The sequence below is a fragment of the Stenella coeruleoalba genome (assembly GCF_951394435.1).
Source record: "Stenella coeruleoalba genome assembly, chromosome: 3".
Taxonomy (NCBI): Eukaryota; Metazoa; Chordata; class Mammalia; order Artiodactyla; family Delphinidae; genus Stenella; species Stenella coeruleoalba.
In genome coordinates this window covers 172,113,516-172,135,289 of record NC_137148.1, presented here as the reverse complement: position 1 = coordinate 172,135,289, position 21,774 = coordinate 172,113,516, and the positions used below count along the sequence as shown (strand labels likewise).

At 55.6% G+C, this 21,774-nt stretch overlaps 1 protein-coding gene across 2 annotated transcripts; it reads right to left on the bottom strand.

The window, feature by feature from the left end:
* Positions 1-76: 76 nt before the first annotated feature.
* On the bottom strand, positions 77-21,459 carry TJP3 (tight junction protein 3). 2 transcript variants are annotated; one of them, XM_079915883.1, is made up of 21 exons: positions 20,964-21,459; positions 16,936-16,992; positions 16,711-16,820; positions 15,876-15,978; positions 15,294-15,642; positions 13,489-13,592; positions 12,274-12,433; positions 11,888-11,996; positions 9,411-9,469; positions 9,108-9,174; positions 8,803-8,959; positions 7,859-7,967; positions 7,478-7,715; positions 6,673-6,884; positions 5,444-5,539; positions 3,050-3,120; positions 2,419-2,629; positions 2,231-2,331; positions 1,605-1,892; positions 593-639; positions 77-214 (listed from the first exon to the last, which is right to left on the bottom strand). In XM_079915883.1, exons 1-21 carry the CDS (start codon positions 20,979-20,981, stop codon positions 112-114), a joined length of 2,769 nt encoding a protein of 922 aa, XP_079772009.1. In that variant the 5' UTR covers positions 20,982-21,459; the 3' UTR covers positions 77-111. The 2 variants fall into 2 exon arrangements, with proteins under 2 accessions (XP_079772009.1, XP_079772010.1); XM_079915884.1 differs by lacking the exons at positions 77-214; positions 593-639 and having other exon boundaries at positions 1,745-1,848.
* Between the last annotated feature and the right edge of the window lie 315 nt (positions 21,460-21,774).

The following is a 21,774-nucleotide window of genomic DNA, read 5'->3' as shown; positions in this document are numbered from 1 at the left end:
TTTATTAAAGACCGGGCAGAGGGAGGCAGGTTTCCAGGTTCTGTGTGGGAAGCTGAGTCTCAGCTCCAGGGAGAAAAAGGGAGGACAGGCCAGCTGGCCACCTGGGAGGGGTCACAGGTCAGTGGCCGGTCCCCAGTCATAGCCATCTTCGTCAGAGGACTCCACATCTCGGGCTCGTGTAAACTTTTTCCTCAGAGCATCCCGCTCATATGTCCTGGCGATCAGAAAATAGAACAGAGGCTGTGGGTGGGGAGGGTGTGGACTTACCTACCATTATCTGAGTTGACTCTGGGCTAGGCACAGTGGGTGCAGTCAGAGATGAGCAAGACTTGACAAACTCCTACACATCCTTCAAAGCCTGCTCCAAATTCCCCTCTTTCAGGGAGCCCTCCCAATCCTCCCAGGAAGAGGATTCCTACTCCCATGGCCCTGACTATATGGGACTTGGAGTAGCTCTGTCTGGCTCTGTCCCACTCAGTAGGCTCCCAACACCACGAAGGCATAGCTTGGTTCTAGGTCTCTTCTCCACCCCACACCCTGAGTCCCAGGGGGAGGGTTGAGGTCCCCCAATGTGGAGTACAGGGGCTCTTACCGCATGCTGTCCTGTCGCCGTTGACCCTGTGGGTGGTGGCCATCCACCTTGCAGAGGGAGAAAGGAGGTTAACACTTATCCCCCAAGTATGATAAACTGGGATGAGTAACCACTCCATCCCACCTCCCCACCTTTGCCCCCGACAGTGCTACCCACAGGCTTTCTCCTTGCCCCCACAGAAGTCTGGAGCTCATCCCCAATTTTAAATGAGAAAACAGCCTGGGACAGGGGAAGGCCTTGGCTGTGATCTCCCAGCCTGTCAGCAAAGGGGGAGTGGGGTTTCCCATCTGTGACTTTCCTCAGAGGGCTGTTGTCAGGAGTTCATAAATGAATTCGTATATGTCAAGTGCTTAGAGGAGAGCCTGCCCCATAATCAGGATGCCATGGACAGTTGAGCGGGTCGGGTACTGCACAACCCCACGGAGCACCATTCTACCAGAGACATCATAGACTCGTACATTTTTACATTTCCCTAGAGAGGGTCTGGAGGAATTTGTCAAATTCACAGACAGGCACCTTGGAGGCTGAGGCAGCCGCACAGAGAATAAGTGCTAAGTCAATATTTGTTATTGTTAAACACCCGACTCCCATGGGCCGGGACTTGGACTAAGTGTATTCTGTTTAAACAACAAGCTTGTGGGAATTCCCTGGCGGTCCAGTGGTTAGGACTCTGAGCTTCCACTTCAGGGGGCCCAGGTTCGATCCCTGGTCAGGAAACTAAGATCCCACAAGCTGCGTGGCCAAAAAACAAAACAACAACAACAACAAAATAACAAGCTTGTGACGTCAAGACTTTACCATCAATCCCTGTATCTCAGATAAGGAAACTCATGCAGAGGTTAAATATTTGCTTTAAGTGACTCAGTGGTTCAAGTACCCTAGATCAAGGTCCAAGCTACTGATCTGGTCGGGGAAGTATCTGTTCCTCGACATCCTGGCAGAAAATAGGCTCCCTAGGTGTCTCAGCCCCATCCCGAGACCCTTGCTGGGGCCAGCCTGGTGCTCTGCTCACCTGGGTCCCCTGGTGACCCGAGGATCTCCCGTGATCTTGCAGGATCCGAGGCTCATCCTCCAGCACGGGCTCCGAGGACCGGGCCAGGGCTGGCGCCGGGGGCCCCTCGTCCACGTCCATGTGGGGCCCACCCTCGCCATCCGTGTAGCCCTCGCCGTCCGTGTAGACGCCGCCCTCGCCGTCTGTCTCATAGTCGCTGTTGAGCCGGCTGTCGCAGCTCAGATCCGCGGAGCTGTCAGCCAGGCTGCGGTAAGGGAGGTCCAGGTTGTCCTCTGAGGAACTGTCCAGCTGCGGGTGCACATGGCCTGGCTGAGCCGAGCCCCGGCCCTCCCTGATCTTAAGAGAAAACCCCGGACCCGGGACACCACCTTCCAAACTCCAGTCCTCAACCTCAAATTGAGCCTTAACCCTTGACCCCAAGGTGAGTTCTGACCATTGACCTTGGTCCAGACTGAGAGCCCAAATCTGAGCTGAGCCCCAACCCTGACTCCAGCGTCAGGAGAAGACCCCAATCCCATCTCACCCCAGGAACCAGGTCCAGATCCTAGCCTCAGGTCAAATCTGGGCCTTGGCCATGGCCCCTAACCCAGCCCTAACTGCGACTGTTCCCAAACCCTCACAGGTACCTGGTCCTCGGCCGTCCAGATGGGCCGCGTCTGCTGCTCGCGGATGACAGCCTTGAGCTCTTTGTACCAGGAGTCGCTTGTGCCCTGCAGGGGGATGGTGGCTGCGGGTGGTGGGGAGGGGCATCAGCATGGCTGGAGACTCAGGCCAGGACCCACCGCCCACCCCAGACCCTAAGCTCCCACCCCACCTGTGAAGAGGTGGTCACTGTGCTTCCTCAGCTTCTGGGCCTGAGCGTAGAGGCGGCGGGAACTGCGGCGGGAGGCGGGGGCCAGCCACTGGCGCAGTGCCTTGAGAGCTGTCCGGCTCTCGGGGACACAGAAGACCACGATTGGGTAGTACTGCACGTAGTTAAGGCGCTCAATGGCTGAGGGTGTCACGTCCAGGAGTGCGTGTTTGTCCTGGGCCGGGCCAATGTTGGGGGCCGTGGGGGAGGGAGACAGAGAGACAGTGGAGGGAAAAACACCCAGAGACAGAGCATCAGAGACAGGTGAAGAATCAGAGAGACAGAGATGAAGAGTCTGAGGTCAGAGTGGACCCCAGCCTCTCACATCTGCAGGCCAGCATGTTGGGGTGGGGCTTGGTGATAGCCCAGGCCACAGTGTCTTGAGCACCAGAGCCCCAGTTTGAGTCTCTGCCTCTTCCCAGGACTTGCTGCTGTGTGACTCTGGGCAGGCTCTGTCTCCCTCAAGTCCCCCACATCACGAAGCCTCCAAGAGGGGGAAAACCACACTTGCGGGGTGTGGGGCCAGAACAGGTTGGAGACCTGGGCCTCGGTTTCCCCATCCGTGAAATGGGACCCACAGCAGAGCCTTGCTTACTTTCTCTGCAATCACCCGCACGGTGTCCAGTTTGATGATCTTGGAGGGGCTGTCGGTCCTTGACATGCTCTCTGTGGAGGGGAGAGGCGACTGGCAGCTTCGGGAGGGCAGTCCACTGGCCCTTCAAATTCATGTCTCCCTGCCCCTCCCCTGCTCAAGAACGCACCATGGCTCCCCATGGCCCTTGAGAGAAATCCTAACGCCAGCAGCAGCAGCAGCAGCTCCTGCTGGCCCCGCTCCTGACACCACACTGGGTCCCCTCCTGACCACGACCCTCACCTCCTCCTCCTGAACAGGAGTGGCTGTTACTGGCAGATGGGGAAACTGAGCCAGGGACATACGATCACAAGCTCAGAGTCACTGAGCCAACGACTGGCATGATGGGGAGACGGATGCATGGTCTGTGCTCCACACACTCACTTTCCCAGGCTCGGTCCCGACTCTGGGCCTTTGCTTGGGCTGTGACCTGAAAGAAGCTACTCTCCCATCCCCTATGTGTCCTCTAGGACATGAGATGGAGTACTGCTTCCTCTAGGAAGCCCTCCTAGATAGCATGGCAGCTGAGGGAGAAGGCATGCTGGGGCCTAAAAGGAGGGGGACGCATACTTGCCTTTTTTCTCTTTGTTGTGGTAAAATGTGTGTAACATAACATGTACCACCTTAACCTTTTTTAAGCGCACGGATCAGTGGTATTAAGTACATTCACACTGTCGTGCAACCATCCCCACCATCTGTCTCCAGAACTTTCTCATCTTCCCAAACTGAAACTCTGTCCCCATGAAACACTGACTCCCCATCCCCCTCCCCCAGCCCCTGGCCCCCACCATCTACTTCCTGTCTCTGTGGATGTGACCCCTCTAGGGACCCCCTGTGAGTGGAATCAGACAGTGTTTGTCTTTTTGTATCTGACTTATTTCACTGAGCATCATGTCTTCAATGTTCATCCATGTTGTAGTGAGTGTCAGAATTTCCTTCCTTTCTTAAGGCTGAATAATATTCCACGGTGTGCATGGAGCACGTTTTATTTATCCATCACCTGTCGATGGACACTTGGGTTGTGTCCATCTTTTGGCTGCCGTGAATCATGATGAATCTTCATGTACAAGTATCTGTTCTAGTTGCAGCTTTCAGTTCTTTTCACATGTCACAAAAAAAATGTTTTAACTTCTTTTTAACCATTTAAAATATATCAATACCATTCTTGGGCTTCCCTGCTGGCGCAGTGGTTAAGAATCCGCCTGCCAATGCAGGAGACACGGGTTCGAGCCCTGGTCCAGGAAGATCCCACACGCCACGAGGCAACTAAGCCCGCGCGCCACAACTACTGAGCCCGTGTGCCACAACTACTGAAGCCCGTGCGCCTAGAGCCTATGCTCCACAACAAGAGAAGCCACTGGACTGAGAAGCCCACGCACCTCAACAAAGAGTAGCCCCCACTCACCGCAACTAGAGAAAAGCCCACGCGCAGCAACGAAGACCCAATGCAGCCAACAATAAATAAATGAATAAAAGAGCCACACCTATTTCAAAAATAAAATAAAATAAAAATATATATCAATGCCATTCTTTTTTTTCTTAATTTATTTATTGTTGGCTGCCATTGGGTCTTCGTTGTGGCACATGGGCTTTCTCTAGTTGCAGTGAGCGGGGGACTACTCTCCATTGCGGTGCATGTGCTTCTCTCATTGTGGTGGCTTCTCTTGTTGCAGAGCACAGGCTCTAGGCGCACGGGCTTCAGTAGTTGCAGCACGTGGGCTCAGTAGCTGTGGCTCGCGGGCACTAGAGCTCAGGCTCAGTAGTTGTGGCGCACAGGCTTAGTTGCTCCGTGGCATGTGGGACTTCCCAGACCAGGGCTCGAACCCGTGTCCCCTGCATTGGCAGGTGGATTCTTAACCACTGCACCACCAGGGAAGTCTCTGAATACCGTTCTTAATTAGCAGGCTGAATAAAAACAGCCATATTTGGCCCAGGAGCTGCAATTTGTTGATTCCCTACTCTAGCTTAATTGTTCCTGCAGTTGTTCATTTTTGGTCTCCTCAGGAGACCCTGTGTATTTGTTCGATGCTGTGTCTATAGCTCAATAGACAAATTTCTTGAACAAACAGACAACTGGCAATTGTCCAATTGGCTCCATTGGCAATGGCTGCTTGGTGAACTGTGTTAAGAAGGATTCTGAGGCTCTATCCAGGTAAAGGGTGGCAAGATTGTTTGAGGATGTCTGGCCCAGGGGCTGGAGGGGCTGCTGGCGGCTGATCTGCCTCATGTTTGGCATGGTTGTTCTTACTCTTTCCCCCAAACAGCATCATTAGCAGCCCCCTTATCAAGCTGCCTCAACCTGGGAAAGGGTTATGAAATGATTCACCAGTGAGGTTGCTATGGGACCTGGTTTCTCACCTGCAATTTCAAACTCATCAGGCATCTCAGCAGTCAACTTCTGCATAGCAATGTCAGCCACAGGTCCCAGGATCACCACCGGGCGCTTGAAACTGGCTGCGGGGCAGAGAATCAATGACAAGAATCAGGATCCCATGTGGGGCAAAGGCTGCTAGCTTCTTGTGCAACTGCCTCTCCACTTTCTCCATAGTAGATCTAGCCAGGCCCACAGCTGCCCAGCTAAAGACTACAACTCCCAGCCTCCCTTGAAGCTAAGGATGGCCATGTGACTACATCCCGGCCAATGGGATGCAAGCAGAACGATGTGTGAAATCTGGGTTGTATCCTTCAAGGGAAGGTGTGAGACCTCTTGGCCTTCTTATACTGGGACTGTTACTTGAAAAGGAAACTCCTTGTTTATACAGTTTGGGGTCTGTCAGAGCAGCTGAACCCAGCTAACTCAGTGATTGGCAACCACCATTACAACCCTCAGGCCACATCTGATCCACTGCCTGTTTTTGTAAATAAAGTTTTATTGGCACAAAGCCACATCCAGCATGTCCCCTCTCTCCTGCCTTCCTGCGGAGTTGAGTCATTTGGACAGCAACCATCTGGCCTGTAAAGCCTAAAATACTGTCTCGCCCTTTGCAGGAAGAGCTTGTTTGACCCCTGGCCTCACCAATACTCCCTTTTACCAGTGAGGAAGTGGGTGCAGAAGGCATCTTGGCCAGAGAAAAGCGAGTAAGCAGACCACTCTTTACACCTGACCCTTCTCTTTTTCTCCTCTCCTTCTCTCTTGCTCTTAAAAACTTGATATGTTCAGATTTCTAAACTTCCGTTGGCTGGGGGTAGAAATTAAGTACGTAGCCTTTTATGTTTGAGTCTTTTTCGTCTGGACGATGGACCAGCAGCTGGAAAGCAGCTGCTCAGCCCTTTCCCGTCCTGGCTCACCTGCTATTTCCACCCTCCCGCCATTTTCTTTAAAAAGCCTCAGCACCTGGTTTTAATCCTTCTGCCCTGAGGCTGTGGGCAAGCGCTTAATCTCTTCCCTTCCTGAAATCTGAATGAGGTGTATTTTTACCCCTGGTTCTCGGGTAGGGAAAGGATCTATGTGCTGGTTTTGTGCGTGTGTATTTTCATCCTAAAGTAACCAAAAGGGGGTATTTTGGGTGGAAGGAGAGAGGTGAGGATTGTGGCTTCTGAACACTCTTACTTGAGGGCCCCCCTCGGCCCCTCCCACCCTGGCCCACCTTCTCGCAGCACCACGCGTTCATATGGCGGGTAATGACCCTGTCTGGTCAGAGCCGACAGATCCTCACGACTCCGATGGGTGGTCTTCTTGGCTCCCCGACGAAGACCCCTCAGCCGCCAGAACTCGGCCCGTGTGCTGGAGCCCGCCGAGGCTCCAGGCCCGACCCCCACGGCCCTCTGGGCAGCCTCCAGACTGGCCAGCTGCTCTGCCCTGGAGAGAAGAGAGGAGATGAGTGAGCACCAGGGTCCGGGGTCCAGGATCACAGCCCCAAAGATGTCCAAGGCCGAATCCCGGCACCTGTGAATATGTCACCTCTCACGGCAAAGGGGACTTTGCAGGTGGGGTTAAGGCCCCTGAGATGGGGATGACCCTGGATTCCCCCGGGGCTCCTAGTGTCATCACAGGGTCCTTATAAGAGGGAGGCGGGAGGGTCAGAGGCAGAGAGAGATGAGAGATGCTGCACTGCTGGCTGTGAGGATGCAGGAGGGGCCGCGAGCCAGGGATGCGGCGCCTCTAGAAGCTGGAAAAGGCAGGAACCGATGCTGCCCTGGAGCCTCCGGAAGGACCAGCCCTGCCCACGCCTGGATTTAGCCCCATCAGACTCATTTCTGACCCTAGAACATGAGAGGATAAAAGTGTGTTGTTCAAAGCCCCTAGGTTTGTGGTAATTTGTTACAGCACCTGCAGGAAACTCAGACAAGCGCTGACTGGTCAGCCCTGAGCCTTCTGCATGGCTCCCCAGAGGCAATCACCAAGGATGCTAAGTAGTGATGCTGTGCCCTGTCCCAGTGGGCGGTCCGCACCTGCTCTGGCTGGGGATGATTCCCCGCTCTTTTTCCCGGAGGTCACGCCCCATGCGCACCGCCAGCCAGTGGCCTCCGCGGGCGTGGCTCTGTCCAGGGCCGGGGTACAGTGTGTCCAGCACGTGGAAGACGTCTCCGCGGGTGAAGCCCAGGCCAGACGGCGGGCTGGGCTCCATCTCAAAGTGCATGCGGATGTAGAAGGAGTCGCCCACGCCGGACTGCACCATCTTCCGGAAGACTGTGGACAGGGAGGCTTCCTGAGCTAGCAGGGCCACAGCCCAGACCCGACCCCTCCCCAGGGCCTGGCCGTGGATCCCAGCTCCACGCTCACATACACACGCGCTCTCACACACTCACGCACATACACTCACACACACTCACTGTCCTGCTTCCTCTGCGTCACCAGTTCCACCTCCTCGCCCGGGGGCAGCTCCAGCAGGAACTGCACAGCCTCCTCCCGGGTCAGGTTCCGGAATGGAGTATCATTCACCTGCCGGGAAGTGGGTGCAGGGGTGGGACAAGGGCACAAGATCCCAGCTCTTCCTCCAGACAAAGCCCTCCACCCAACTCCTTCCAGAGCTGCTGTCAAGAGCCCCAGAGATTGGGGGACGGCTTTCCGAAAGGGGCACTGCCCTGTGGCAGCCTGGGCATCACACACACACACACACACGTGAAGGTCTGGGCCAGAAACCAGGATACAGGGAATGCAATCGGTACAGGCATAACCGAGGCTCTGCGTGTTGTCAACATCGAGACATGGGAACGAGGGGCCACAGCTGTGACAGGACCAGGACACTGGTGAGAATTTTGTGATACTTGAAAGAGTCAAGACAGACATGCGGTCGTGACAGGGACACAATATACAGACCCGGACAGCAGGTCACAGACACTGATTATCATGGAGGTAAAGACACACAATGAAGGCGCGACCTGGATAAGGCCACGACCCGGACACGGGAGACTGGAGGTGGCACAGAAAGGGACTGTGGATGGACGCAGGGATCAAGGGTGTGGCCCAGGCAACATGGTCAGGACACGGTCAACTCAGTGACACAAACAAGGAGACTGTGACATTGATAACGAGGCAGTGACCTGGGAAAGGTCGTGAGCTGGACATCGAGGTCATGACATTGACAACAAGGATGTGACATGCACAAGGTCATGACCCAGTGATCAAGGTCATGCCCCAGGCTGGGAAGCCCTTAAAATGTTTGAATGTCTCTGGGGGTCTTGCCGGTCCCCAGGGGGTCCCCGGGGGTGGACACACAAGCAGTTACAGACTCGGGTACCACCCAGCAGGCCCACCCCCAGCCTCCCCCGCTCACCTGCAGAATCTCATCTCCCTCCTGGATGCCCTGCCCGTCTGCCGGGCTGCCCGCCTGCACCCCGGACACGAAGATGCCCACGTCATTGCCTCCGGCCAGCCGCAGCCCAATGTTTGCGCCCTTGAGGAAGCGGACCACCCGCGAGGCGGGGCTGTACCTGAGCAGTGAGGCAGAGACAGTCGGCATCAGGCCGAGGATGGGAGAGCCCCACCCCCATGCTGGTGCGAGAAGGCAGGTGATGGGAAGCAGGAGGCAGCCCGGGTGTGCGGGTTCTCAGCTGGGGGGCTCTGTCCTGGAGCACATACCCATGGTCCTCCACGCTCTGACCACTAGGCACGCTGTGCATGTCACAGCTCCTTTGCCTCGGGGAGTCTGAAAGGGAACAGCCAGTTTTTCCCGAGCACACTGATTGGTCCAGCCGCCAAACCTTTGCTGGGGGGTGTCCCTGCCCCTTGGAATGCAGCCCCCAGCCCCGCGCTTCTTCCCAGGGAACTGTCCCTGGCCTCTTAGGTCTGTGCCCGCCTTCCCCACTCTGCTCGGTAGAGCCTCATTGGCTGCGATCAGAAAAATCAGAGGAGGGGTGCTCAGAGTCACCACCCTCTGCTCACCTGGTTCTGACGGAGTCCTAGAATCCACTGAACCTTCCTGCCGAAGCTGGGGGCTCTCCCTGGTGGGGAACAGATTTGGGGTGAGGTGGGGGTAGGGGGATGTTGAGCAGCAATTTTTAGAAGAAGTTTGACTTATTGGCACTCAGGTTCTAATCCTGGTCCTGCCCCTCTGCAGCTGTGTGACCTCCGGCCCTCTGCTTCCCCTCTCTGAGCCCGTTTCCTCCTCCGAGCCCTGGGATGGCTGAGTCGAGTCAAAGCCTCAAAATGACGTGAGCCTGTGACAAACAGTCATGTTTACTGTTTTAATATTAATGAAAAGTTATAGAAGGTGCTCTTGACCCAATGTCTGTGTCCCCCCAAATTCATATGCTTAAGTCCTAACCCCCAGTGGGATGGTCTTAGGAGGTGGGCCTTTGGAAGTGACCAGGTTTAAATGAGGTCATGAGGGTGGGGCCCCCATGACGGGATTAGTGTCCTTATAAAAGACACCAGAGATCACTCTCTCCACCGTGGGAACACACAGCAGGAAGGAGGCCGTCCATGGGCCAGGAAGAAGCGTTCACTAGGAACCGGCCATGCCAGCACCCTGGCCATGGACTTCCGGCTTCCTGCCTATGGTGTTTTGTTAACAGCCTGAGCAGACTAACACAGAGTTAAACCACAGGACGGAAAGAAAGTTCCCTGAAAAATCAACCCACTGTTAGCACAGAAGAGTTACTTTCCAGATCTTTCAGATGCTTTCAAAGAAACGGTGAGGAAATATATACTTCTGAAAGAAAATCAAGATCAGGCCATATGTTAGCATTTCCGACATACAGCCTGTGAACCCCCAGTGCTGAGTGACTGGGGGTGGGGAAAGACACTTGAGAATGATGTACCCCCAGCCCAGGTCTCACGGGGCAGGTTCAGAGAGTACAGGGTCTGCATCGGAGAAACACATCAAGCTACTTGGAGCCGTCTGTCCACAGATCCTTCTGTGTGCCCATGGAATCCCTGGGAAGATCACACAAGAGTCCCCCAAACCCTTTGAGATGCTGCCCTGTGTCACTCTGCAATCCGGTTCATTCACCATACACAATGCCAAGTGCGTTTTCCCAAGGCCTTTTCGATATACTCTCGGAGACATCCTGTTTCATGGCTGTCTAATATTCCCAAGCAAGGATTATATTATAACGATCGTAATAAAGAGCATTCACTACGGGCCAAGCACACACACACCATCTCCTTGTGTCACCGTTAGTTAGTGCCCTAATTAGTGGTGGAGTAAGATCTGGGGCCTTGGCGTGGGCCCTCCTCTGGCCTCTAAAATGGACCACAATGACCCCCACCTCCTGGTCCTCCCGCTAACAGCCATGTGAGGGAGCTTAGAAGGGGATCATCCACTCCCAAAAGCCCACAGCCCTAGACTACGTCTTGACTGTAACCTCATGAGACCATGAACCAGAACCACCCAGCTAAGCCGTCCCCAATTCCTGACTCTCAGCAACAGTGAGGTAATACATGTTTACCATTGTCTCAAGCGGCCAGGTTTGGGGGTCATTTGTTATGCGGCTGTAGATAACAGATACAACTCCCTACTTCACAGGGAACTGCAGGCTTAAATGAGGTGCCTGTTACCTAATCCCCAAGTGTTGTGCAATCATGTTTTTTAAGGCGTTGAATTGTGTACCCTCAAAATTCACCTGTTGTAGTCCTAACCCCCAGGATCTCAGAATGGGACCTCATTTGGGAACAGGGTCATCACGATGTGATTAGTGAACTTGAGGTCATACTGGGGTGGGGGCGGTGGCTAATCCAGTCTGACTGGTGTCCTTATAAAAAGGGGACATCTGGACACAGAGACACATACATGGGGGAAGATGACATGAAGACACACAGCGGGGAGACGGCCACCTGGAAGCCAAGGAATGCCGGAGGCTACCAGAAGCTAGGAGAAAGGCCTGGAACAGATGTCCCCCTAAGAGCCTTGAGAGGCAGTGTGGCCCTGACACCGTGACTTGAGTCTTCAGTCTCCAGGGCTTTGAGACCATAAATTTCTGTGGTTCTAAGCCGACCAGTCTGTGGCACTTGGTTACTGCAGCCCCAGGAGATTAACAAAGTAACTGCCACTCTGTCCCTTTTATAAACATCATCATAACGAATAAGCATCCTCTAATCCCTGCACACAGCTGTGGCTATTTCACTCCCAAGAGAACTCTCTAAAAGTCTTGCTCGGTGACAGGGCTTATGCATTTTGAAGTCTTCTAGGGCTTGTTGTAAAATTCTGTTATCCCTTCTGCTTTGAGTCCGTCCATATCTGGTTCTCCCAGGACCGAGAACCCTGAGCCACAATAAGGAGGCAAGAAGGACTGTGTGTGGAAGGAGAGGCCTCTTCCAGGCAGGCCGCCATGACTGCACCCTCAAGGCTACCCCATGTTGGAAAAGATAGGCCCATGTTCCCATCCCACTTGGCCATTCTAGCCGATGAGGTTACATACATGGGGGAGCTGGTTCGGCTGGCGTCCGGACTCCGCTGCCCATGCTGGGGTGGCGGTGGTACATGGGATGGTGGCGCCTGAGACAGTTCTGACCCGAGGTCTGAGATGTCTGCGGGGGAAAGCGTGTCTCAGCCACGGGCACGCCTTCCAGGCTGCCATTTCACAGAGGGGCACATCAGGCCCGTCTAAGCAAAGGGGCCCAGACCAGAGTCAGGCTCAGCTGAGGGCCTCCAGTCCTAACTTGCTGTGTGGCCTTGGGCAAGTTTCTGTCCCTCTCTGAGCCTCTCAGGGCCAGGCTTCCCAACTCCTGCTTGGTCCTGCCTGGCACAGCCTGCCTCCCTGGCCCTCCATTTGAACCTCCCAGGGCTGGCCTCTTGGCCCCTCACCCTCCAGAAGGGAGCTGTCGCTGTCGCTGACGGCCGGAGGGATATTCACCAGGAACTGGCCTCGGTCCCTGAGCACCAGCAGAGTCAGTTTCCCTTCCGACTTCTCGATCAGTTGCCGTGTGTCACTCAGTGACAGATTCTCACTGGACACCCCGTTGATCTAAAAGGGATCAGGAAGGAGGAAGCAAGTTCATGAGAGATAGGGGTTACTAGAAACAGATACCTTGGTGAGGGGGACTAGAAACACACAACCCTCAGGGGTTACTAAAAACAGACATTCTCAACAGAAAATGATAGAATTGCATTCCTGCTGTGAGAGGAGATTATGCCAATAACTGACCTCCAGAAGAATTCTAGAAACAGACAATTTTCTAAGAGGGGTAGGGGGGCGCTAGGGAAAAATTAAAAATGGATTGACTCTCATTTCCCCAGATGGGGAAATTTCTCAGGAGACACTGGGAACAGATATTAGAAACAACTCTAATTGGGGGAGAGGGAGTAAATATGTAGATAGTAGAAACAGACAATCTCTGGGAGGTCTGGAAACAGACATCTAGAAGTTGATTAGAAACATACAATTCCTAGGAGGGATTTAGTGTCATCTCCGCTCACCAGGAATCCATTGCTAACATTTTTTCTTGGGAATGTCTGTTTTCAGTAACCCTTCTAGCCCCCAGCCCCACCTCCAAGCTCTGTTTCAAGTGTCAGCCCCAAACTACTAGAAACAGACAATTCTTCAGGGTCACTAGAAACAGATAACCCTGAGGAAACGCTAGAAACAATCAACCAGAAATGATTTGTATATCAAACACTAGGAATCACTAGAAACAGATTTTCAGGGGAGGAGTCGAGAAGGAAACCAAGCTCTTAAGGCAGAGCTGCTCCTCAAAGCCTGGTCTCTGGACCATTAGCATCCAGGCACCTAAGGCAGGCCCGTGAATCAGTGCTGTAGCCAGCACGTCATGTGATTCTGGGGATACTAGAAACAGACAACCCAAAGGGGGTGCTAGAAACCGACATTTGGCAATGGATTTGCGGCAGATGCGGGGAAGGGGGGAAAGTCCTGCGTAGCCATCTCCAACCTTTGTGAAACAGGCCACAATGCAGGAGGCAAGTGGTTCAGAACCAGCTTTGCTGACTGTGCCATATGCCTCGGTAACACTGTTACCCTCTGGCCCCGGTCTCCCTGCCCCCTGACAGGAGGAAGGGGCTCACCTGTAGGATGAGGTCTCCTTCCCGGAGCCTGCTGTTCTGGGCAGCCAGGCCCGATTCTGTGATGTGCTTGATGAAGATCTGACTGCCCAGTCTGACCCCGAAATCTGTGGGTGGAAGAGGAGGGAAACTGAGGCAGGGCCTGGGTTCTGGGCTGCCAGGGGCTCTCAGACCTCAGCCTTCTCGCCTGCCCTCAACCATCCCACCTTCCAGGCTGCTGTCGTGCAGGGAGTGGGCAGGCTTCAGCCTGCTGCCCCTTTCCAGCGGGCACTCTCCCCCTGAAGGTGCCTGTCGGCGGGTGACAAAGCAGACCTGGTCCCCTGTAGTTGGGGGAGGTGGAACACACAAGCACCCGGTGATGCTGAGCGCTGGGAAGAGAGAAAGCTGGGGGACTTCCCTGGTGGTGCAGTGGTTAAGAATCTACCTGCCAATGCAGGGGACACAAGTTCGAACCCTGGTCCGGGAAGATCCCACATGCTGCGGGGCAACTAAGCCCGTGTGCCGCAACTACTGAGCCTGCGCTCTAGAGCCCGCGAGCCACAACTACTGAAGCCCACGCACCTAGAGCCTGTGCTCTGCAACAAGAGAAGCCACTGCAATGAGAAGCCCGTGCACCGCTCTGAAGAGTAGCCCCTACTCGCCTCAACTAGAGAAAGCCCACGCGCAGCAATGAAGACCCAACGCAGCCAAAAATAAATAAATAAAATTTTTAAATAAATAAATAATTAATTAAAAAATAAAAAGTATTAAAAGAAAAAAAGAGAGAGAGCGTAAGCCAGGAGGTGGGGAGAGTGGCCACGGAGGGGCAGTTTGGGGACAGGTGTTAGGGGATGGCCTCTCTCAGGGGGTGACGTCTGAGCTGGGTCTTGGATGAAGCAAGGGAGCAAACCCTGCAGGAGTCTTGGGAAGGTCATTTCAGGTGGTGGGAACAGCCCGTGCAAAGGCCCTGGGGCAGGGATTCTGATATCATTGCACAGCAGTCAGCAGCAGGCACCTGAGAAGGAGCAGAGCCCAGGTTGTCCCTTCCCAACACCCTGATGACATCACCAAAGCGGCTTAGGGGTCACAACCCCAATACTCAGTGACATCACGATGAGCGTTTTCAGGATTATTAAAATTACAGTGTGGGGTAGATATCCCAGTGTCATTTGTCACATCATGACCAGAATTCCAAGGTCACAATACTGCCATTGACTCAAGACAGGAATGAGAGATCACGTCCCTACTGTTCTGCACCTACTAATCCCTCGACGGTCCACTGATGTCATGATGTGTGAGTTTCCCGTTGCTGCACCAGACCGCCACAAACGTAATGGTTATAATAGAACACGAATTTATCGAATAGTCTGAAATGGGCCTCACGGGGCTAAATCCAGGCGTGGGCAGGGCCGGTCCTTCCGGAGGCTCCAGGGCAGCATCGGTTCCCGCCTTTTCCAGCTTCTAGAGGCGCCGCATCCCTGGCTCGCGGCCCCTCCTGCATCCTCACAGCCAGCAGCGCAGCATCTCCCGTCTCTCTCTGCCTCTGACCCTGCCGCCTCCCTCTTATAAGGACCCTGGGATGACACTAGGAGCCCCGGGGGAATCCAGGGTCATCCCCATCTCAGGGGCCTTAATTTAACCCCACCTGCAAAGTCCCCTCTGCCCTATGAGGTGACACATCCGCAGGTCCTGGGACCAGGATGTGGGTATCTTTGGAGGCCATTATTCTGCTGACCACACACCACATGTGATCAGATTTTCGGGCAGCAGTGCTGCCTGTTCCCGGGGATGCCAAGCCCCACTGCCGACAACGTGGCCCCCACGCTCACCGTCGCTGTCTCTCCTCCGCACCAGCACGGACTTCACGGGCCGCATGCGCATGTCCTGCCGCGGCAGCCGCTTGAAGCCAGACACCAGGGCCAGCCCGTTGGCCTCGGAGCCGCCGCTCGGGCTCCTGCGCCCATGGCTGCTGGCCTGGCTCCGGCGACCTGTCCTTGGCCGGCGGGAGCGCTCGCCCCAGGAATGGCCAGAGCCGCTGGACGTGTCACCCTCATAGCCCTGGCCGTGGTCAGCCTCGTCCAGGCGCCGCGGCCCATCTTCCTCATCTGAGTCCTGGTGTCCCAGGCCAGAGGTGGCCTTGGTGGCGGGCAGCTGGACTTTCCGGGGACGCTTCACTGTCTGTTAGGGCAGGCAGAAATGGTCGGGGTGGCAGGGGGCAGCTCAAGGCTTTGCCCCATCCCATGGCGGACCCTGGGGGACTCTGGTCTCTCTGGGCCTTAACATCCAAGCTGTGAATGGAAACAAGATTCCACTTGCTTGGGGAAGCTTATATTCATACTGCCCATGGGCAACAAGACCAGGAGAAGTGGGGTTCAGCCAGGGGCTGCCTCTCCCACCGAGCCCCCACTCACAATGTTGGCCACTTTTGTGCAGGTCTTGAGTATCTGAATGGCGAAGGTGGAGGTGACACTCTCCATGGAGACCCCATTCACCATGACGATGTGGTCCCCTGTCCTGAGGGAGGAGGCCGGATCTCAGGGAGGAGACATCACCCAGGAGCCCCTCTCCCCAGGCCTGCCCTGAGGGCCCCTGGGAGGTACCCCCATGTGTACAAAGCCTGGTTCTGATTTACTGGTGTCCCCAGACTCATGAAGACATTTATCCTTCTGGGCCTCAGTTTCCTCATCTGTAAAATGGGGCTGATCGCAGAACCCACATAGTGAAATGCAATCATAGAACATAAGCTGCAATTACACCTGGTGTCCCTGTACCCCCTCGCTTCTTTCTCTCGGGCCCCCTCTTCCTGCTTTTCTCCCCTGCTCTCCCTGTCCGTTTCGTACTCTCTCTCTCTGAAGCTGGTCGCTGATTCTGAGCTGAGCCATATCACCCGTCAGCCTCTTGGGTCCCAGAACCATTTTCCCAACATAACTCCCAGGAGCCTTCTATCCCCAAGAGCTCAGGACACTGGGTCTCTCTCCCTCCAGCCAAAAAGAGGTTTCCAGGATATTTGCTCTGGGAGCATCCTGGGGCCACTATGACCCCCAGAATCCATCAGAGGACCAGTGCCTTGAGGAGAGTGGGGGCTAGTCACTGTCTGTCCTTCTGCCAGCCCCAAGCCCTGTACTGACAGAGCTGGAAGGCGCCAGGCACTTTCCAGCCTCCTGGTTTGGGCCCACACAGTTCCCTCCTCTTGATGTGTCCCCCCCACCCCCACCCCCGCCGGAACCCAGCTGCCTTGACACTCACTGTAGCCGGCCCTCAGCTGGTCCTCCGGGCACCACATCGGACACAACCACTGATCCACCGGGCCGGTCTCGGCCACCAGATATTGCAATGCCGAAGCCTCGGCGGGGGTCCTGAGGGGGGATGAGAGACAGAACGTGATTTTGCTTCTCACTGGGACAAAGGCTGTCCTGCAGGAACCAACCCACCATTCCCATCAGCACCCACGCGGAGGGAGGGAGGCCTCACCTTGCTGATCGTGACTGTGTGCTGTTCCCAGATGGTCAGCTCCTCCATGTCCAGCACCTGGTGGGAGGTGACAGGGAAGGTGGACATGAGGTCTATCAGAGCAATCAGGGCTCCCCATACCCGGGTGGGTGTGGAGCCTGGCTCTGACACTCTCATGGCCCAAGTCTGTGAGTTAGTTGCTACCTCTCCTGAGATCTCAGTTTTCTCATCTGCAAAATGGACTTAAATCAGTGGTTCTCAATCCAGGACCATTCTACCCCCTCTCCCAGAGGGCACTGGGTGGTATCTGGGGACATCTGTGGTTGTTATGATTGGGGGGTGCTCCTGGCATCGAGGGGGTGGGGGCCAGGGGTGCTGCTCAAACCGCTACACGGAGTGCACAGTCAGACCCCACCACAAACAATGACCCATCTCCAAATGTTAATAGTGCCATACTGCGGTGGGAGCAGAGGAAATGTTAGTCCTTGTCACTGTCCCTCGGGAAGGTCTGGCTCAGTCCCTGTGGTGGTGGTGGTGGGGATCTAGCAAGGCCTGCAGACACAAGGGTCTCACTCTGCTCCAGACGCTCAGGGCTCCTCGATGTTCCTCCCACACACCAAGCCCGGTCCTGCCCCAGGACCTTCGCACGAGCCATCTCCTCTGCCTGGATCTCTCTTCCCCCAGATCTGCACCTGGCCCGCCCCCTCACCTCCTTCTCCCAGCCACCCTGTCTGGAACTGGAATGCTTGCCATCCCACAACAGACCAGTTTATCCTCCTTTCCCTGATTCCTCGTTCACAGAACTTGTGATCCCTTGACACTCTCTAGGTTTTTAAAATCTGGTCACTGCCCTTCTCCCTCTAGAATATTGGCTTCAGACGTCAGAGATTTTTATCTGCCTCATTCAAAGTTGATCCTGAGTGCCTGGATCATAGGAGAGATTCTAACTATCTAAGAAATGAATGAATGAATGAAGTGCTTCCTTTGCGCCAAGCACTTCACAGGTAAGATCTCATTTAATCTGCTCACTAAGGGGCATTCTATTATGCCCCTTCACAGAAGAGGAAAGCCAGGCACAGAGAGGGGAAGTCACTTGCCAAGACAACAGAGCAGTTGAGGGTGGGGCTGGAGGGTGGGGCTGTGGGGCGTGAATTCTGTTATTTTCAAGCCCAAGGTACAGATGAGATCACAGGCTCCGGGAGTAGAGGTCACTCAGCCGGGAGATGCTGGCAGAAGCGGGGGATGTGGAGCCCTCCGGGAAGCCAGCCCCCACCCATCCCTTACCTTCTGTGCGGCTGTCCCACTACCCTGGGGGCCTTATAGAAATGATGCTCCCTCCCCAGCCTGGTTGCCCAGCTCAGCACTGCAAGGGCGGGGGACTCCCTGTGAGCCCTCCGCTGGTGTGATGTGTTCTGGTGCCTTTTCTTAGAGGTTCCCGGGAGAGCAGCATTCCAGGCTCCCCCGAGGTAGGAAGGGGGCAGAGAAGAGGGAAACAAAGCCAAGGGCAGGGCCTCACGGACACCCCTGGGAGCCAGGTCTGCTCTCTCAACTGAGCCTCAAATCCTGCAGTCTGCCCTTTGCTGGCTGTGGTGGTGCCTCTCCCAGCCTCATCTTCCCCATCTGTGAAATGGGTACCTCCCTCACCCCCACCGCCCCGTCTTTCAGCGCTGAGTTGTGGGAAGCGGGCGTGGAGTCATGCACGAATAGCAGAAGGAGCCTCTAGGAGAGATGACAGTGCTGTTGTGAGAAGTAATAATAATGACCTTCTTCCTCTGCATAATATTACTAAGCAACACTATTCCGTGCACTGCCAGCGAGCGCACTGCACGTACCCATTCATTTACTCCTGAGTGACCTCAGAAATGGCACTTCTCCTATTCCTGCCTTCCTGCCTTACAGGGAAGGAAAGGGAAGCCCAGAGAGGTTCAGTAACTTGCTGGAGCTCACACAGCGTGCTGCAAACCTTGGCAGCCCATCCCATACCTTTAATCTTAACCACCGGGCTACAGTATCCTTCTGCTTTTTTTTTTTCTTTCTGAACTTATTTTTCAGAACAGAATCTTTTCACTTGCTTTGATTTTATGCTTAGTGTCATTAAACGGCCTCCCAGAATTTTGATTTCTTGGCCTTATTTTAAGAAACAGCCCACAGGGAGTCAGGGCCCCTAAGGGGGCAGGCACAGGTGGCTGGGGCTTGTCCCAGCTTGTGTAGGTTTGCCTCCATGGATACTGCAGGACTCTCCATGACCCATGGGGTCACGCCTAACGCCACATCCCACCTCAACTTAGTTCCAAACATTTCCCTGGCAGTGCCCTGTGCCTGGTTACCCTCCCAGGATGCACACAGCTGCCCCGGACACTCAGGTCTCAGCTCAAACGCAACCTCCCCACGGGACCCTACTAGACTAGCCAATCTTCCCTGGCACCCTACCACCCCTCCCTACTTAATTTATGAGGTTTTATTCATGACATCCAAAACCATCTTAAATTATCCTGTTTAATCATCAGTTAGTGAGTTTCTGGTCTTTCCTCTTGGTCTGTGAAGGTTGGGCAGGGCTGTCTCTCTAGGTACGTTGGTGATGGGCCCTCCAATCAGCTCCTTTCCAGGCTTTTGCACATGCTGTGCTCCCTGGCAAACTCTTATTCATCCTTCACAGCCCCAGTGCCACTGTCTCTTCCTCCAGGAAATGAGTCCTCAAAGCCCCCCGCCCCCCCCCCCACATTTTACGTCTCTGATTACTGGGGCCTGGGATGTCCCAGTCCACCTGTCTCCCCTACATCCCTCTAGTCCAGGGATTCCTAGTGGGCAGGGCTGGGGGCCCTGGGACCCCAGCATTGTCCCCACAAGACCAGGCACGCGGGAGTTTGAGGAATGCGTGAATGGTGGAATAAAAGGCTGATTCCTCCAGGAACTCAACCAGGTACGTCCTGAGCTCCTAGCCTCCTCAGCCCCGCCTCCGTCGAGGTGCGCTCCGAGGGGGCGGGGCCCGGACCTTCGTCCTCGCCCCCTGCCACGCGCGGGACAGAAACACCGGAGAGGAGACGCCTCCAGAGGGACAGGTCTTACCAAGGCACACCGCCCCGGGCACTTGGCTACCAGGCTGCTGTCCGCTCTCCCCCTCCCCACTCCAACCTCTGGGAACAACGGCGGGGGTGGGGAGGGGGAGGGGAAGGGAGGGTCACAAATACTCGAGCTGGGGACTGGATTCTGGGAGCGGTTCCTTGCTGCCGGGAAGGAGGCGGCGGGAACCAGAACTGCCCGGCCCTAGAGCCTCGGGCGGTCCGGCCTGGGGCGAGGTAAACAGCCTAGGCCTGTTTACCCCTCTGGGGCCCGACCTGAGACCCAGCGGGGTGGGTGTGACAAAGTCGATTCAAGTTTCAGCCCTGGAGAGCGAAGTCCCCCCAGACAGAGCCACAGGGATTCCCTCTCGCAGCCCCGGTCGGCTTGCTCGGTGCAAAACGGGGCTCTCGACGCCCATGTCTACCAGGTCGCCCAAGTGAACGGCTCTGTATACAGTAGGCACCCAATAAATGGGGATCCCCTCGTCCGCAGCCTAGCCGCATTCGCCAAAGCCGCTCCCGCCCACATATGAAGTCCCTGCCCACGGTTCCGCCCTTAGTGCTCAAGCTTAACTCCGCTGATCTCCCGGGAAACCGGGCACCTACTACGTGCCAGGCGCTTTGCAACACACTTTTGTCCTGGAATCCTTCCTACACCCTTCTATAAAGTGACCACCGTCCACTTTATAGATGAGGTTCGGAGACGCATGGATTCAGCGGCCCAAAGTTACGGAGAAAAAAATGGGATTTGAACTCAGGTCTACCTGCGAAGGCAGACTCAGGACAGAGGAAGCTCCCGGAGGCCGCTTTGGAGGCCAGTGGGCGCGGACGCCTCTGCCCGTGCAGCCTCGGGCTAGCCACCACATTCCTCTGGGCCTCAGTTTCCCCATCTGTTACCTAGGCAGAGGGTGATCTGGGGTCCTGGATCCAGGTCCCAGCCCTGACCCCAGCTCGGTCCCCTCTCCCTCCCGCCCTCGGCGGGCTACTCGCCTGGAATCTCACCGCCATAGTCCACCCGGGGGCCGTCCAGTGCCTCTGCCCCAGGGGGGTCTAGAAACAATTGGCCCCCACCCTGGCGTGAGGGAGGAGGCTGGGGAGGGTCGCGGCGAAGCAGGTCCCCGGCTCTCGCCCTCCTCCAGCCCGCTCCGCCGCTGGGGCTGCACCTGCACCTCTTCCTCCTCCGTGGCCCCTACCGGCTCCGCCCCCGCCCCGACACGCCTTCGGGACGCCGCCGAGGCAGCCTTCGTCCCCCTTCCCCTCCCAGCACAGGATCCAGGCCCAGGGGTGGGAATTCCAGGCCGGGTTTTCCGCCCAGCTGAGCACTAGCCAGCGGCGGGGCTGGAGACCAGCCAGGCAAGGCTGCAAGGAAGACCGGGAAGGGATTACAGCCGCGTTCGGAACGGAGCCTGCGCTTCGGAAAGTTTAACATCCGAGAAAAACTCTACATGTTGAAATTCAGTAGGGAGATCTCTTGGATTAGGAGCTAGTCAAGGGTCAGAGACCTCAGGAGCATAGGGCTGGTCTTTCTCGGGTCACCCCCATCTTCGGGAGGTTTACCCTATTTTAGAGAGAAAAAACGGAGGCCCAGGGAGGCCAGGGGCATGGACTCTCTGAAGGCGCACAGCAGCCGCCTCTGGGCCTGCCCCGAATCCAGTGGTACCCGCCTGTCTTCACACCTAGCACCTGGCTGGGTCCCCAGCTGGGAAGGGCGGGGCGGCGAGGGCGGAGGAAATTCTTTAGGTTCCTCTGAGTTAAGGTCAGGCTTCTTTCTCCTCACCCAGCCTCACCCTCAGGAGCCATC